Source organism: Myotis myotis, unplaced genomic scaffold, assembly GCF_014108235.1.
Source record: "Myotis myotis isolate mMyoMyo1 unplaced genomic scaffold, mMyoMyo1.p scaffold_m19_p_16, whole genome shotgun sequence".
NCBI classification, from domain to species: domain Eukaryota; kingdom Metazoa; phylum Chordata; class Mammalia; order Chiroptera; family Vespertilionidae; genus Myotis; species Myotis myotis.
The window spans coordinates 29,893,007-29,908,702 of record NW_023416320.1 but is presented as its reverse complement, the minus strand read 5'-3'; the positions used below and the strand labels follow the sequence as shown (position 1 = coordinate 29,908,702).

The 15,696-nt window shown below is 38.5% G+C and overlaps 1 protein-coding gene across 1 annotated transcript in view; it reads left to right on the top strand.

Annotated features, from left to right (window-relative positions):
- The window catches only part of TOX (thymocyte selection associated high mobility group box), a 301,773-nt gene that overhangs the window by 144,303 nt on the left and 141,774 nt on the right, over positions 1 to 15,696 (top strand). The window contains exon 2 of the mRNA XM_036338318.1: positions 5,780 to 5,845. Coding sequence (XP_036194211.1) covers positions 5,780 to 5,845 — 66 coding nt within the window. The remainder of the gene's footprint in view (positions 1 to 5,779; positions 5,846 to 15,696) is intronic.

The window sequence follows — 15,696 nt, the reverse complement described above, 5'->3', positions numbered from 1 at the left end:
TGCACTATATAGCTCTACTTCAGATGACAGCATGATATGCCCCCGTGCCACAGTTTGCATCCTAAGAATGTTGCATCAGCATGAGGCCTGTCGAGATCCCTGGAACCAGCTCCTGGACAGGGTGGGATTGGGTGGAGATGTGAAAAGTAAAATGATGACGTTCACCTGACAAGGTCTATGTGGGGAGGGGTTGGCCCCTAGAATCTTGGCTTATTTTTCTTCTTGAGCCCAAGAGTGGGTCCCACCTCAAGGGGTATAGATAGGCCTGTCTGACACACATCCGTGGTTTAGTTTGTGTGTCAGAAGCAGGCATACACTCATTTAGATCTGGATTTCTTGATTCTTGGCCAATCTATATGTTTTATACTTAAAAATCTTGAGGAAAAAGTAGATCTAGCATTTGAGCTTTTTCTGTACATTATTTTTTTTTTCTTTTTAAAAGCGTGCACTCCTATAGCAACCAGTTTTAATTCACGGTAAAACTTTGAGTTGACTCCATTTAAAATCCTTCAAACCATTATCTGAAAGCCTGATTTTCTTCTTCTAAGTCACTAATTTTTCTGGGAAGGCAATATATTTAATCAAGCAAATATTATTTCATTTTTGTAAACTAGACATTTTTTGAGGACTTTGTATGTGCTGCCCCTCTGATACAGAGGCACTAAAGGTCACTAAGATGTGTCCTGTCCCCTGTGGTAGCTCACAGCCAGTGGAGTTAGTCCCCTAACAACAAGACCTGTCTGGAACCAGAGGACTGCCTACAGGAGCCCAGAGCTCAGCCCTGACTCAGGGGAGTTGAGGGATGCAAGGAGAATTCAACAAGTAAAAGGGCAGGGAGGCATTCTGAATGAAGAGGCATTGTGAATGCATGGGGGATGCACCAGGGCACAGGGAGTGGACTCTGAGACCACAGACTCTCATGGCAAAATCGCATGGCTTCTTCTCCCCTAAAGAAAACAGTAGCATGAAATACATGCCATCTCTTATGTGTTTCTACGTTGTATGTCCTCCAGAAATAAGCTTTTGGAACAGTCATGAATATCTTGAGAAGGAATAGAGGAAGCCACTTGTATTAGTTACGTTCACCAGAGAAACAGAACCAACAGGATGTATATACTAGTAGACAAGGAAAGGGATTTATTATAAGGAATCCTCTCATGCAGTTATGGAGGCTGAGAAGCCCCACCATCTGTAGTGCGGAAGCTGGAGACCCAGGAAAGCCAATGGTATAGTTCCAGTACAGATGCTGTCAGGCTTGAGACCCAAGAAGAGCTGATGTTTCAGTTTGAGTCTGAAGGCAGGAAAAGATGAATGTCCCAGATCAACAGTCACGCTGGAGGTGTTTCCTCTTTCTCTCATAACGATCAGCGTTTCTGTTCTATTCAGGCCTTTAACTGATTGAAGAGGGCAGCCTTCTCTACTCAGTCTTCCAATTCAAACATTAATGTCACACCAAAATACCCTCACAGGCACATCGAGAATAATATTTGACCAAATATCTGGGCACATGTGGCCCCGTCAAGTAGACATACAATTAATGATCATACCATGTCTCGGTTTTTTAAGGGTTAATTGGAAAGCATCCAGGAACATTCTACCAACCTGATTATTAAATTGGCGTCTCACCAAGGCTCATGGGGGTTTTTTTGTTTGTTTCTTAAATTTTTAAATGTATTGGGGTGACATTGGTTAGGTTTTAAGTGTATGATTCTATAATATGTTGTCTGTATATTGCATTGTGTGTTCATCACCCAAAGTCAAAGCTCCTTCTGTCACCATATATTTGACCCCCTTTATCTTTTACTCCCTCCTTCCCACAACCCTTCCCCCCTGGTAACCACCATACTTTGGTCTGTCTCTATGAGTTTTTGTCTTATTTGTTCATTTTTTGCTTTCAGTTTTATATCCCACAAATGAGTGAAATCATATGGTTCCTGACTCTTTCCATCTGACTTATTTTGCTTCGAATAATATTCTCAAAATCCCTCTCTCATCGCAAATGACAATATTTCATTACTTTCATGGCTTATTAGTATTTCATTGTGTATATATGTACCCCATTTTCTTTATCTGATCCCCTATCAAAGGATACTTCAATTGTTTCCAGGTATTGGCCGCCATGAATCATGCTGCAATGAATAATACTGCATTTATCTTGCGGGGCCATATGCTAACTCTTATCTTAATTTTTTGAGAAACCTCCATACTGTTTGCATAGTGGCTACACCAGTCCACATTCCCACCAGCAGTGCATGAGAAGTTCTTTTCCCACAGCCTCTCCAACAGTTGCTATTACATGTCTTGCTGATAATAGCCATTCTAACAGGTGTGAGGTGGTATCTCATTGTAGGTTTGTTTTTTTTTTAATCCTCATCCAAGGTTATGTCTTTATTGGTTTTACAGAGAGAGAAAAGGGGTGGGGAGAGAGAGAGAGGAGAGAGAGAGAGACCGATGTGAGAAACATCGATTGGTTGTCTCCATACACACCCCAACCAGGTATTGAACCCACAATCTAGGTATGTGCCATGACCAGGAATCAAATCTGCAATCTTTGGTGTCCAGGATAATGCTTCAGATGGCTGAGCCATCTGGCCAGGCTCATTGTAGTTTTGATTTGCATTTCCCTAATAACAAGTGAAGCTGAGAATCTTTTCCTATATCTGTTGGTCATATGTATCTCTTCTTGGGAGACGTGTCCAGATCCTCTGCCCATTTTTAAAATGGATTGTTTGTTTTCTTGTTGTTGAATTATTTATATTTTTGCATATTAATCCCTTATTGAAGGTGTTGTTTGCAAATATCTTCTCCCATTCATTTCATTGCATTTTTATTTTGTTAATGATTTTTTTTGCTGTGTAGAAGATATTTACTTCAATATTGCCCCATTCATTTATTCTTGCTTTTACTTTCCTTGCCTTTGAAGTGAAATTAATAAAATCCTCTCTAAGACCAAGGTCCATAAGTTTATTACCTATGTTTTCTTCCATGTAATTTATTGTTTCAGGTTTTATATTTAGATCTTTGATCTATTTTGAGTTAATTTTTATATATGGTGACAAATAGCAGTCTAGTTTCATTTTTTTGCATGTGGCTTTTTAATTTCCCCAGCACCATTTATTAAAAGGCTTTCTTTCCTCATTTTATGTTTTTGGCTCCTTTGTTAAAAAAGTATTTGCTCACATACATGTGAGTTTATTTCTGGGCTCTCAATTCTGTTTCATTGGTCTGTGTGCCTATTTTTTTTCTGCCAGTACCATGCTGTTTTTATTATTGTCGCTTCGTAATATAACTTGAAGTCAGGGAGTATGATACTTTCCGCTTTGTTCTTTGAGGGTCATGTTTTTTGTAAGTCTCACAATTCCATAGACATTCTGGACAATATTTCAACATCATTGAGATATTGCCAATGACCTGCTTTGATAATTTTTGACACTTTCAGAATTGATAGTTAATTCATCATTATGATTCAGACTATATTTATATGTTCTGGAGGTTTAGCACATATTCTAGAAAGCCAGGCTGCCTGGCTTTAAATCCTAGACCTGCCTTTTAAGAGCTTGTAACCATAAGCATCTAGCTTAAATTCTTTGCCTCTCTATCTGAAATTGTAAGATGTAGGTAATAATAATAATAATACCTAAATCATGGTTTTTATGAAGATTGAATCAGATAATATGCATCAGTGAATGTAAAGAGACAAGTAGATGATGGGGATATAGAATCTATTCAATAAAATAGTTATGCCTATAGCAACTTAAATTTTATTCTAAAATGCTGTTTCAGCCTTGGCTCAACATTACTTAAGCATTGGTACTTTGTGAGTAAAGAGTCCTTATCAAAAGCAGTATATTGAATATGCTTAATTAGCATACATTTTGGATAGACTAAAACCAAAACTCCAAAGCCTTAGTTGGCTTGAAAACGACACCAGATTTAGCAAATGAGTTAGAGAAGATGAAATAGAAAGTAACACATTTATAGAATATGCATAGGCAGTGGAGTATTTGATTCACTTCACTACTTCTGTGCAATTTAGTTTGTTATAGTCAGAGAAACAGTCCATATTTTAAATGGTTCTTTGGCATCTTAGCATTAAAAACATTTGCAAACAAACCAACAGCAGGTGGGGGTGGAGAAATGCTAAAGGATGCTTTGTCAGGATTTGAGTTGTCAGGAGTAACAGGCCGATTGACTGGGGCTCGGACCATCTCTGGGTGGAAGGTGACCGGTCACCTGACTGATGGAAAAGCAGCCTTGGGTAAGCCACTGGGACTCAGGGCTCTTGAGCCAGATGACAAAGCCACCAACATGTCCAGCTAGTCTTTTCTTCGTGTGCTATTTCTTATTTGCCTTAAGAACCACATCATTCAATTAGTGGTTTCCTATCTGTTTGGATAAGTTTGTTCACGTAACATGAAATATATTTGCAGGGTGATGGGTGAAGAAATGTTTAGTTCTTTGAACTTAACTTCATGAGTGCTTCAGTGTCCTCAGGGCAGTCTTTACTCACACAGCTGATGCTGATGTGAATCTCCAGGCACCCACTGCTGCTGACTACAGTTCACAGGCTTTGGTGTGTCCCCAGAGTTTGGACAACCCTCTTGGGCTACTAGCTGATAGGTGATGAAATGCAATATCTAGAACACAATTTTTTTATTTTGATGGCATAGAACGTATGTCCATATTACTTGGTGTTTGCACCTCCATCAATAACACTTTTCTGCCTTAAAAAGTAATTTTTTCAGATTTTCCCATTCCCATGTCTGAAATTAGTCTGCCTATGAAAGTATTTTCATTCTCGGCTCTTTGAAGCTGGCTGTATTAGTCCATTTGATTAATTCCTTGGGAAAATTTTTCCTTTAACGAAAAAAGGAATGCCTTGCCCATTTATCAGGTGACTAAAGATAGCTGGGGATTAAGTCTGAATGGAGTGATTACTGCTTTCAAAAACCTAAATAATGGAAAGTATGTTGTTGTTATTGCTCTTACTTAAACAGTTGCCTCGGTCAGCAGTGCCCCGCCTGGTGAATGTCCACCTCCCATCTTGTTCCTTGTAAACTTGTGTATGAGTTTCTATGCATTCGTAATACTTACATTTATTTATTCTGCCTTTGAAAAACTTCTGAGATGGAAATTTAAGAATCGAGCCTGTATATTTTTATTGTTATTTATTATTATCATTCTTAGCTATGGAGGTAGTGGCACATGCTTTTTTCAAATATTATTATCAAGTTAAAAATTTTAATCATAAAGCTATTGTGATGAAGCCAGTGTTAGTCTATTATGAAAACTCTGTGCTTTTTCATTTTTGAGAGCTAAGCCCAGAATGCATTGAGCTGTGCCTTAGTTTATTTTCCATTATCTTCCCACCACCCTCCTCCCATCCCAGAAATCATGCCATTCATTTAATACTTCATTACAACTGAACTGCAATATGTATACAGGGTATGCAAAATGAGCCATTCTGTTTTAAAACAGATTGCAGATGAAAGGAAACCATTCATTTCTTGCTTGCTTGCTGTAATTACTAGAGCACTAATTACTCCAAATCACTGGCATCCAGGGTCAGGAAGATGACAACAGAAACATCAAAGAAAAGATGTGGCTCACTCACTAGGACAGCTTTTCCATATTCCCAACCACAGTATATTTTTTTTTATGGTGACTGTTTACCATGGTAGCTTGGAGTTTCCAGTTTGATGGTGAAAAATAAACAAACAAACAAAAAGCCCTGCACACAGTCAAGATTGCTGAATGTTTACTATTATTTCATTCGCAGTTTGACGGTGAGAACATGTATATGAGCATGACAGAGCCGAGCCAGGACTACGTGCCAGCCAGCCAGGTGGGTTAATTAATCTTCTCTGCCTTGTTTCAAATTGTAATTAAACAAATTCAAAGAGTTGCATTGCAAATGAGTAGCACTATCAGTAACTGCCGCAATCAGGAATAATCATAATTTATAAACAAAGCATTTAAGCCTTGTTTCCAGTTAATGAGATAGTGCTGATAAAACACCAGAGTTGGCATTTGTTGAAAGATACTACCTTGTTTCCCCTCCAGAACGGCAAGCAGCTGTTTTGCCAGCATGATCTTCCCTAAACAGTTGTTTTACCTTTAGGAAATAAAGTCTTTACAGGTGCAGGTTATGTGTGCTTCTGACTAGAGACAAGTTAATAATTTTAAGCTACACATGTCACAGATAGCTTTAATTATCCACTGTTGGGGCAAGAAAATGGTATATTTATAACCAAAATTGCATGGCCGATGAGCGCTATATGGCTGCTTTCAGAACCTACGGGGTGGGTACTTTCAAGCCAAAATGCATGATGTGATTAAAATCTACCAAGGGCACGTTTGTATCCATTTCACTGGGAATGATTGACACAGTATTTAATCATGAGAAGTGACAACAAAAAGTCCAAAGAAAATGTAAATGAATACATTTATAAAAGTCAATGCTTGGCTATTTATTTTTAGATACTTTAAGACCAGGCCCTTCAAACCAGCAAGGGCATTTAAAGCAAAAATTATAACTGCCCTAGGGTGCCAGTATAACATAATAGGTAAGAACATTGTAAGCAAAAAATGAATGAATGAATGAATGAATGAATGAATGAATGAAAGCGAGGGTGAGTTCATAGGAGCATTTTAGGCACTTGAATGTATTTTTTTCCTAGAAGACTATAAAACCATAGTAGCTTGGAGTTTCCTGTAACAGTGACTATGGTGGAAACTCTAACATAGCACTATAGTTTTCCAAACCTACATGACTACGCAAATAGATTTGTTAACTGGGAGGGGAATGGGCAGAGGGGATTAGAAAACTTATGTTGTTGTCCATGGTGGTTGTTAGTGAGTTAAATCTAATGTATATGTAAAGGGTGCACTCTGTGGGGCTTTGAAATTTCCCTAAGAACAAAATGTCTTGTGTTTAACTCAAAACAGAGGCAGGCCTGCCTCTGCGTGAACTTTGCATTTAGAAGTCATTATGATCACTGCCTCCTCTGGCAGACATTCTAGAAACCACACTATATTGTTCAGACGAGAAGGTCATGGTGAAGTTCAAAGATCCGAGCAACATTTTCTTCCATTCAACCGAGTTGATCACACTCAGAATATCTTTGGAAGGCCGAGCTTTGCATTTAAAATTCTTACTGAACTGAATTCATTCGGCTAAGTAGCCTCCCAGATCCATAGGTGGTTCAGAATAGGACTGTTTGATTAAAAAATGAAAAATGTTACTATTAATTTTCTTCTAACCATCAATCCCAAAACTGTACTGACAAGTTTAGTATTACTATTAGATTAGAGCAACCCAGTATCATCTCTTTGGTGCCTTTAGGGTTTTGAAGTGTAAGGGCTAATTGAATTTGTTTGAAACAGTAGAAACACAAACTCAATAAATGATTGCGGTTATAAAGCAGCTGCTCCCTCTCAGAGAATCATTATGTCCTTCTTAAAGACTTTTGGATAAAGGATTAGAAATTCAAAGCATATACATCACGACAGCTTGGGTCCTTAGATTTTTAAATTCAAGGACAGCAGATAATATTAAGCCCTGGCTAAAAGCAAACAGCTAACAATATTTTTCTTAACATTTCAGTCAGGAGTTACTAAGAATGTAAAATTTATGGAGTAAAGAGCTCCAAATATTTTGTTTTTGTAAGATATGGCAGGTTTGTGTGCCAGAATCAAACTATTTTTTAATAATGTAGCATACATGAAAACATTTTTAGAATGTACTGCTTTTTAAAAACAGACTAATATAAGATAACACAAACTCTGGGTGGAGGAGGATAAATTTTACAAATTATACAAGTTCAATAGCCTTAGCTAAATTTTGCACTTAGCATTTCTTTTGTTTACTATAACATAGTGAGGTCAAGAATCCATTACCTGGTATTCTTTTAGGGACTTTTAATCAATTTACCCCTTTCAGCAACCATAAATAAGATTTTAGTCATCCTGAAGGAAAAAAAAAAAGTTTTGTTCTTTTTTCCTACATAACATCAAACATCTGCATAGTTTAGTAATCCAAGACAACTTGCCTCATAGCATCACTCAACAATTATAATTCCTGTTCAATTTTCAAATCAGTACATGCTTTGGGACTTACAGACTAAGTTGCTAAGTAGGAACATATGGTGCACTACTGCTCCTGTGATGTTGCTGCAAGCAAATAGCATAATTCTAAACTTGAAATGATTTTTATAGAAAGCCAATGCTGGAATAGCTCCAGCAATGGAAGCACACTGTAAAAATTAATGATATTCTTTTAGACAGTCCCAAAGGGCTCTTTGGCACTATCTACTGCATGCATTCTATACCTCTTGAGTGGGTATAGAATCCTTAAAATATTTTGCATATCATTTTGTATTGATAGGCAGCTTCTAAATTGAATATACCACCGCATAATAAGCCTGACAAGTATGTAATAAAAGCTCATGACATTTCCACTCCTCTCTGGTTCCATTCTTGGAATATTGGCTATTTTCTCCTAAAGTGGGCTGGCCACTCAGTGCTTTAATTCAAACACCACTTAAAAAGTTCTTACTCTGGATAAAATTTGAACCATGCAATGCAAGATTTCTTTGTGTCTTTCCAGACTGGCTAAGAGGACCCACATTGCTCAGTACCTCATGAAATCACAGGTTCCCTCCTGTAGAGTTTGTGGGACAGTGTGAGTGGGCTAATGAAAGGAATGTTGACTGAAGAGTGGCTAACAGTCCCTCATCAATTCACCCCTTTCTCATTCCTAACCTGTCATGTTTGACTGACCATGTGCCAGAATACACAACCATAAGGCAGAGCGGGTGGGCTTCTCCCCCAAGCTCCAACTCTTCTCCACATTTCCCAGACCCACTCAGATTCATATGCTATGAGGTCCTTCTCTTTCCCTAAAAAAAATCCCAGCCCCTTTCTCCAGTCCCTAGAATTATAGTACCTTCCGTAGCCTCACCTATGATTGTATTCGAGCTATAAATGTTCATTTGAATTGCGTACATCAAAGGAAACAGAAGGAGGAGTCTGGTTTTCTTGGTCAGAACTTCCTACGGCACAAAGATGAGTTACTTATGTTTAGTTTTGAATACCAGGATGTGCCATTACTTTTTCTCCTTCCTCCTTCTTCTCTGGCAGTTCCCAGAATATCGTTTTCCATGGCTACCTGTTTATTCCAAGTTTTCCACACCCACTGGCAACCTGTTTCACCACTTCTCTGACCCAGGAAGCCCTCTCCTTCATGCCTCCTTTGGGATCCTGTGGGAAAATTGTGGAAAAGGACTGGTCTTTTTACATAAGAAATAATTGCTTAATAGTGGGAATCAGAGGATTTTTCTGGTGTCAAGTCATGAAGAAGCTTTGATTACTTGATTGGAACATATTTCAATAACTTACTTCCTCCTCGACCTTGGCCTCTGTTTCACTAAACTATTTCCTCTGTCTGGGCCCCACAGTTTCTTCATTCCTTCCCTTCCTCCTTCTTAGTTTCCTTTCTTCCTTCTTTCCATGAACAAATATCTCTCAAGTATGAACTAAATTTTTATTATTAATTCTGAGCATCATAGTAAACTCAAAATATTAAATGTCCTGCACTGAGAACCCCATTTTAGATGATTTTCAGGTGGTGATCAGGTTTCTCTCTGCTTCTTTTCTCTTATCCCACTGAAATATTCTCTTACCTGGGCCCTCAAATCTCAAGGTTAAAAAACAACAATGATAAAATAGAGCAAATATCATTTTTTTCCTAGAATCACACAGTTGAGCATTGGACATACATTTCAAACCACACATTTTGAATATAAAAGCTGAAGAGTGCCTGTGGATCTAGGGCAGCTCTCTTATGTGAGTTTTGGGTTTGATTTAACTTCACTGGACACCTGTCCCTGACAATAGCTCAGACTCAACATATCAGTGCATCAAAATCAAAATTCATCATCTTCAACCAACTCCCTCACCCCCTACACTTCTTTCTCCTATATTGCCTGTAGTCATAACAGTTCACACCACCTACCCAATCTCCCAAGACAGAAACTTGGACAGTCTCCCTTGTCACTCAGCCCTGAGTTAATTGCAGATAGTGTTGATTCACCTTTTTGCATAACTTTTGAATCTGACTCCTCTTTTCCTTGTACGTAATTACTGCTTGAGTTCTGGGCCCCACAGTTTCTCATTAACTTATCTCATCCCATCCCACTTTTACCTTTCCATTTCTCCTCGCACTGTTGCTGAATGACCCATGTTTCTTCCCTACTCACACACCTCCATGCCTCTAGTATGTGTAAGTCGGAGTTATCCAGGCACATATTTGCCCCTCTGTGGCATGCACATCCTAAAATTGGTACCAATTTCCTTTTTTTGCCCACCTGATTATGAGCTTTTGAAGGTAGGACTCACTCTTGTTTCTCTCTGGATCTCATGTGCCTATAATAATACATCAGAGATATGCAACATTTTTTTGTTGAAATATGAGTAAATGAATTCAAATATTTTGTGTACATTTTTAAATCACATTAATACTTTGAATTTTCTACTTGAAATGATTTTCAACCCTGCATTACAGACATTTAGCAAATCTGGCCCTGCCCATTCCATTCTACTAGCACCCTTCTGTCTGGTGTCAACACCTCTACACATTAACAGAGGGCACCAGCTCTCCCACCTGTACAGAGAATCATGTCAAGTACAGGGCTCAAATAATTAGTGTGATGCTAAACTAGATAATAGTAGGCAGTTATTGCTGCAATAATACCATGTTGCTCTTTGTCATCAGCAATACAAAGGCTGTAGAACCAAAAGGGCTGTCCACCTTCCTTCTTGTACACTATTTTATTAAGTCTATTAAACTTATAATGTTCTGAGTTTGCAAACATATTAATAACTATATCTGTATTTTTAATTATATGTTTTTCTAATAAGAATATTATCCAGGTTAAAATGTAAAAAGGGGCTAGAAAGTATATTTCTAAGAGCATTTTTTGGGGGGAAAAATCTTGATTATGGGCCATAAAATTTCCATGATCGTGACATAAATTTGAACTATAAATTAGACCAATTACTTTTAGATTGGTTCCTTTTGGCAGAAATGTCAGGAATAAAGTCAACTTGACTTTTTGACCATTGACCCAATAAAATGGCAAAGCTGCTGTGCTTTGAGTAATCTAGTTAGTCCAACAAAGTCTGGCATCTTAACAAGCTCAAACTAGTTACTCAAACCAGTCTTCAGTGTAACATTCAAATGATTACTCTGCACAGTCCCGGAGGTATTCATTACAGACAAAATTGCTCTTGTTGCCTTGCATACAAGCTGAGTTTTCAATGGGAAATGAAAGGATGCCTGGAAAAATAGGCCACCTAATTAAGTTAAACTACTCTAGCATTTGGCTTGACATCTTCATTACTCAAAATTAAAAAGATGCTTCACTTGAGCACACAAGTTACTATTGTTTATGTTGTTTTCCTCCTAAATTGGCTTCTTACATGGAAGTCTGTTTTTCAGAATTATATCTTGAAATAGCTCACATATTTCTTACAGTTTATAAAAATGTCTTAATAGCTGTATGGATACTGAAAACGGGCACCATACGAATATATATCTTAGGGCTCTTGATAGTCAAACACACATCCGTCTTTCTGCATATTTTCTTGATTATTTACATACTGGTGAGGGTGAACTTCAGATGATTCTTTACCCAAGTCTTTATTATTTATTATTTTTTTAGTTGGGTTTTGACTCTGTTAGCTATACATGATCATTTAACACGAGAAATATGAATTCTTCAAAAAAAATTTAAGTAGACCATAAAATTTAAGCTGAAATTCATTTGTCCAGTAGAAGTGTTTTATATCAACCTCTTTAATGGAGCTATTTCAGGAACATTTTAAAACATAAACACATGTAGAGCGCACCATCTACTGATTGCCAGTTCCTACTCATTGACACTAATGAGGCTGCTGACAGGTTAAATGTTGTGTATCATATACATTTCCAAGCTGTGGGATTTGTGAACATACGACTCATTTTTTATTTCAGAAAATGAATGTTTGTTGCTGATATGCTCAAGAATTTTATTATAATTGTCTAACAGTATGATTTTCAAGCATTGGGGAAATGAATTTCACTGATAAAAATTATGAAAATATCTGAATGGAATAGCACAGTGGTAAAAACAGATTCTCAAAGCATCAAGCTCCAGTTGCAGGACTATTTACTCAGCGGGAAGCTGTCAAGTGACCCCAGGACATTTAGACCCTGGGAAGAGGTGCGTGACTCTAGTACACAGCCTGGCCAGTTAGGCAGCTGCAGTTGATACGTTTTGAAGACAGCCCTTTGGCTTGTTTAGAATTATATTTGAAATTTTTTTTTAATGTTAGCACATGAACAATTACGAAAACTTAAGTGATCCTTCCTGTTAAATTTTCCAATGTATAACATTCTAGATATTTTTTTGGCACTTATTATAATAAACCTGTCACTAAAGAATGTCTAAAAATAAATATAATATTTAACTTAAGATAGTAATATGTTGAACAATGTCATCTGTCTTCATTTCCAAGGCACTTAAAGATTGTTCTAAGCAAACCCTCAAATTTTAATATGCCAATATATCAACGAAACACGATTTTGCCCATTTTCAGTGTAAGAACACTGAGGCTTGGAAAAGCTGAGGTATTTTCCACCCACCTGCATCTCTTCTGAGACACCCTTCTTATATCCTCGTCTGTCAACCAAACACCTTAAAAAAGTGTCAAGTTTCCCTTTGCAGTTTCGGTTCCTCGGTTTGGGAGCAGATTTAGTGAGACTTCCCAGAAACACAAAAAAGGTTTCAATTTAATCTTCATCTATATCCGTACTCTTTTTCCTTCTCCTGTGTTTTTTTCTGATCAATATTATTTCACAGTGTGGATATAAAAATGTATACCTATAACCCTAATGGTTTGAAAGTAAGTGATGACTTGGAAAATGTTCTCTGTACATTCCTTGCTGTTTATAAGTTATGATGACTGATCCTTTCGCTAGCAAACAGGTGACTTCTGAGTCCTCGCATCAGAGTATTCAAATGGAATAGCTTGGCCTGAAACTAACAAGGGCTCCCGATGGTCACGAGCTGAGACCAATAATGAAGGCTTCCCTGGATGAAGGTAGCGCGGCTTTTAGCATTTCAGGAGAAGACCCTCCCTCAAGAAGAGCTAACCCACTGTGGGTTTATTTTCTGAACTCACAAAGCAAGCAAGTGGCCATAGAGCAGCGGTTCTCAACCTGTGGGTCGCGACCCCTTTGGCGGTCAAACGACCCTTTCACAGGGGTCGCCTAAGACCATCCTGCATATCAGATATTTACATTACGATTCATCACAGTAGCAACATGACAGTTATGAAGTAGCAATGAAAATAATTTTATGGTTGGGTCACGGCATGAAGAACTGTATTTAAAGGGCCAGAGGGTTGAGAACCACTGCCTTAGAGGCGTGATGGTTGGGGCCAGGCAAGAAGATTGCTGTGGTGCAAGGCCAGCAGCCCTAACCAGAAGTTGCCTTTAGGGACAGTCTGGACTCATCTGGACCAGGAGCATCCAGCTGTTTATTTCTTATGCTCTGACTTCAGTTAAACTTCCTGCCTGTCAACAGGATGATAAGTTTTAGTAGAAAGTTTCTGCTTGACTGGAAGTTTGGTTAGCATCCCCTTTACCCACAGTGTAATGAATGAATTAGATCCCTAACAGTAATAATAGCTGTCAGTTGGCAACTACCTGTGTCTGGCAAGGAACCAAGCAAAGGTTTTTTTCACGTAATCCTTACAATAATTCAGCAAGGATGAGAGAGGTGGAGTGATGGGCAAAACATTAAAAAAAAATGTAACTATCAGAGCTAGGATTCTGGCCTGGGAAGGCCTAACACCCACATTGCATTCCATCCTTGATCAGCCAGGCTTCATTTTATTTTATTTATTTATTTTAATATATTTTATTGATTTTTTTACAGAGTGGGAGAGGGATAGAGTCAGAAACATGGATGAGAGAGAAACATCGATCAGCTGCCTCCTGCACACTCCCCACTGGGTGTGTGCCCGCAACTGAGGTACATGCCCTTGACCGGAATCGAACCCAAGACCCTTGAGTCCGCAGGCCGATGCTCTATCCACTGAGCCAAACCGGTCAGGGCCAGGCTTCATTTTAATTTGGAATGTTGATGCCCTAACCTCAATTCTTGTGAGTATTGAGATAACTATAGTGTGTTAACTAATGTGTGTGCAGACACTCTGAAAACATTAGGTTGAACCAAATGAAGTTGTAGATACATGACCATCTTTTACCTCCAAAGCAGCAATTTAATTTCTGTTCAAACACCCATTATAGCTGTACAAGGTGAGGGGTTTATTTGCTCTCCCTGGTTTCTTTCATCCAGACCAGCGATTCCTTCCTTCTCTTCTTTTCCAGGCTTTGCCACCACTGCTGCCCTGCTCCCTCTGTATTCTCACTACTTTTCTTGTCCGGGTCCAGGGCTTTTCCCACCTGTGGCATTTTTCTCTTTCTCCTCCAGAAGGTTAACAAAGTACAGGAGGTCTTTTCATAGAAGGTGGCTCAGTCTTCCTGTTCTTCTTCCCCAAGGATCCCACTTCCCGGTAACTCAAGGATGACAGATTTTATCTTCATCAAACAGGAAATTGTCTCCAGTTATTCAACACTTTCTCCTTCTGTGTCCCCATCTTCAGCTGCACTTCACTCTCAGCTTTCTTTGTAGCACAGATTTTAGGAAGTGAGATGATCCTCAAATATCCCCTTCAGTGGGTCCATGGTAAATGCTCCAGAGCAGGAATTGCATGAAGGTGATGAGCAGAAACGGGAGCCTTCCTCTTTCCTTTTCCCGGCCAGTTGTTCGCGGGAAGAGCCAAACCAAGAGACCAGACCCTTTTCTTAGGACCCCTCCTCCACTAATCTGGCTCCTTTGTGAAGAGTGTGAGTTAGCCCTAACCGGTTTGGCTCAGTGGATAGAGTGTCAGCCTGCCGACTGAAGGGTCCCAGGTTCTATTCCGGTCAAGGGTATGCAGGAGACAGCTGATCAGGGTTTCTCTCTCATCGATGTTTCTCACTCTATCCCTCTCCCTGCCTCTCTGTAAAAAATCAATAAAATATGTTTTTAAAAAAAGAATATGAGTTAACAAGGCCAACATTTACTGACTTCCACACAATAGGCAAAAAAGAAAAGAATGGCCATAGCATGTATTTTTTAATTTACATATAAATTATGTCTATAGAAAAATAGGCTAACACTTTAAGTTCAACTCCCTGTTGTCTGCTACATATGATTTAGCAAATAGAACCTGACCCCAAGCAAAAATCAATTTAATTCAGTTTTTTAAAATATATAATTTATTAAAGATCAAAAGCAGTTAAGTATTTTAAAATAGTATATTAAAATCCAATGGCCCTGGCTGGTGTGGCTCAGTTGGTTGGAGCATCCTCCCATGCACTAAAGGATCTTGGTTCAATTCCCAGTCAGGGCACAAACCCAGGTTGCAGGTTCCATCCCCAGTTGGGGGTGCCTGAGAGGAAACCAATCGATGTTTCTCTATCACATTGATATTTCTCTCTCTTTCTCCACCACTTCTCTCTCTAAAAATCAATAAACATATCCTGGGGTGATGATTTTTTTTAATTCATTTTATTTAATTATTAAATGTAAAAAACAAATTTAT